General features: G+C 40.7%; 1 protein-coding gene across 1 annotated transcript; it reads left to right on the top strand.

The window, feature by feature from the left end:
* The first annotated feature begins 568 nt into the window (after nucleotides 1-568).
* LOC131231625 (auxin-responsive protein IAA31-like) lies at nucleotides 569-2479 on the top strand. Its single transcript, XM_058227884.1, has 4 exons — nucleotides 569-767; nucleotides 1313-1515; nucleotides 2012-2108; nucleotides 2215-2479. The coding sequence occupies exons 1-4, from the start codon at nucleotides 625-627 to the stop codon at nucleotides 2267-2269; spliced, it is 498 nt and encodes a 165-aa protein (XP_058083867.1). The 5' UTR covers nucleotides 569-624; the 3' UTR covers nucleotides 2270-2479.
* The last annotated feature ends 337 nt before the right edge of the window (nucleotides 2480-2816 follow it).

Genomic DNA, 2816 nt, shown 5'->3' on the forward strand with positions numbered 1-2816 from the left:
TATGGCATGAGCCAAAGAATGAGTAAGATTCAAAGCTCCAATGAACCCCACCATAGAAAGCAGTAGAGAAAGTGACGCCTACCATTAAAAACTTCTAAGAGCCACAAAAGTTTTCGAAGAAGATGATATATTTTTTTCCCTTTTATAATGTCTTTTTTAAATTATTAGCAAGTTGGATCTCAAATAAACATCACGGTGGAGCTTAGGAAGGTTTCAACAGTGGATGTCACTTTCTCCACTGTTTTCTGCATTGGGTCCATTACAGATTTTTATCTGCCTCATTATTTGACTCATGTCCTAAGATGATATCTCCAAATGGATGGACCGTGTGGATATAAAACATTCATCATGGTGGGACCCACGTAAATTGGTGACGTCACTTCAGTAGCGATTTCGCTGCTGAACCTGTCAGTAGCCAATCCGCGTCCCCAGCCGGGCGCGGATTAGCTAATACTCCAAACCCATTTAGATGGACCACGTCGCATCTGCCACGTGGCAATGTCGGCCACGCCAACGGCAGTTCATACCAACGAGTCGGTAGGTTTACTTCCCTCTCCTCGAGATATAACTAAAGGTGGCGGCTCCTCTCTCTCTCCATCTCTATCTCTCTCTCAGTTTCTTTCAATGGGAAGGAATTGCAATTCCTCATCTTCTTCCACAGACAGCAGTGCATCTTCTATCTCTACACTGAAGAGCAATTTCAGCACTGATTTGAAGCTAGGACTTACCTTAACAACCTCTCAACCTGAGAATTCTCCAAATTCAAGGTAGATGCATCAAAACCAATGCTACAACTTCCTCCATTTCATGTTTCAACACATATACAATCCCTCTCTCTCTCTCTCTCCTTTCTATAGAATTTTCAACCATACCCATGAGGATGTTTAATGATCCTAGGTGGCTGAAGATTTGTATAGCATCATGGGCGTCTTCTTCAATATTGATCTCTGATGAAGCCACGCTGTCGATTGGTCATGTTCCAAAAACCCCAAGATTGGATGATCCTAGTCATCGAATCTTTGGCCTTGTTTCAGTGAAAGTCCACCGTTATTGTAGTTATTTCCTTAATTTCAACCCACGTACAATTGAATGGTTGGGATTACATGTTAAGGGCAAAATCTATCCATGGTGCAGCCCAACAGATCAATGCCCTCTGTTTCCAAGCAATGGGCCCCACTTGTCTAGACTTTAAGATGTAAATCATCTAGCCTAGGCTTATATATAATTCATCTCATACTCATATATCATTTTGATTTATTTATATTTCATTTCATTCTTGGCCACTCACAATCATTCCTTCTTTGGGCATAAGGGACCAATGCTCAGATTGGCTGCCGGGCAAGCCATTGAGGAGGATGATCACGGAAAATGTAAATCATCGGCACCAAACGACATTCTTCGTAAAGGTTTACATGGAAGGAGTTCAGATCGGCAGGAAATTGGATCTGTTTGCTCATGATAGCTACGATAGTCTAGTGAGAGCTCTTCGACATATGTTTGGGACAAATATTCAAAGTAAGTAGAAAATGAAGAGAGGTTACAAGAACTCGATTGATTTTGCTTTTTGATCAATCAAATAGTTCATGAATTAGGTGTTAAACGGAGAATCCAACGGTTTAGATTGGTTGGTGAATTACAGACATTGATGATAAGAGGAATTACTGCAAGTTTTGGATCAAGTTGTGAATGGTGTTTTGATTAGCCCATTTCATACAACTTCGGCCCATGGTTCGGTGATCACGATCGCCTATCTGATGGGTACCACTGTCAATAAGAAAATGTAAGATTTTGGGTCAACCCCAAATCAATGGTGTGACCCACCACGTCAATGGTCTGGATCTCCCAACCATGGGTTCACTTACATAGAATAGGGTCTTGATGCATCAAGACCCAAGAATTCTTCTCATGATAATCCTGATTCATTTGGATATGTGAATCAATGGTTATGATCTAATAATCAAGGTGCTTCTCTTTTTGGCCTTTTTAATTTCAATAACAACCTGATATGCAGGTCCTGATTTTGCTGGAATGTCTGGTAAGAACAACCATGTATTGACATATGAAGACAAGGAAGGTGATTGGATGTTGGTGGGGGATGTTCCTTGGGAGTAAGCATCACAACACATATACCACCCATTTGTTCCATTCCTTTGATTCTCATATTCTCCTCCTTTCATGTCTCCTTTAAAACCCATTTGCATTTGTCTTTGGCAGCATGTTTTTGACTACTGTTAGGAGATTGAAGATCATTAAGATGGACACATGCTAATCTCTCTCTCTCTCTCTCTCTCTATCTCTCTCGAATTTTGTTTTCTTGGGTGTATTGGAAAACAGTTGTATAGACATACAAATGGAAGTTAGAGTGCAGCTTTTGTATGCAATACGGTTTCATATGATGTTGTTTTTGGGATGCTTTGTTAAAAAGAGAAACCCCATGAAAGTGATAGAAAGTGACATACAGTGGATGATTTTCATTGGAGATAGGCATGGACTTTTCTTTTTTCGGACCTTGACAAGTGAATTTTGCTTGTACTCTGCCTTCCACACATGCCAATTCGATACACGTGTGCAATTTCCAAATTGATCATCAGGTGAGTGGCAGATGAACGGCTTGGATCTTGTATAGGCATTGGCACGTGTGGGCGGACGAGTACCTGAAAAGTGCACCTGCGCATGGTTGTGTTTTATTTTTGTTTTTATTTTTATTTCTTTCCTATTGCTTTTGCAACTTCGCTTTGTGAATCCGGATGGCTACGTTACACGTGGGAGAGTTATCATTCAATCAGGACTGTCCATCTCGTGTGACTCACAATGGA

This window comes from Magnolia sinica, chromosome 17 (assembly GCF_029962835.1).
Source record: "Magnolia sinica isolate HGM2019 chromosome 17, MsV1, whole genome shotgun sequence".
Lineage (NCBI taxonomy): Eukaryota > Viridiplantae > Streptophyta > Magnoliopsida > Magnoliales > Magnoliaceae > Magnolia > Magnolia sinica.

What these genes read in the sequence shown, in the direction of transcription:
- LOC131231625 (XM_058227884.1), top strand. Translation starts at nt 625, where the DNA reads ATGGGAAGGAATTGCAATTCCTCATCTTCTTCCACAGACAGCAGTGCA. An exon ending in GTTTGGGACAAATATTCAAA is followed by an intron (nt 1,516 to 2,011) that starts GTAAGTAGAAAA and finishes CCTGATATGCAG; the next exon opens with GTCCTGATTTTGCTGGAATG. An exon ending in GTGGGGGATGTTCCTTGGGA is followed by an intron (nt 2,109 to 2,214) that starts GTAAGCATCACA and finishes TGTCTTTGGCAG; the next exon opens with CATGTTTTTGACTACTGTTA.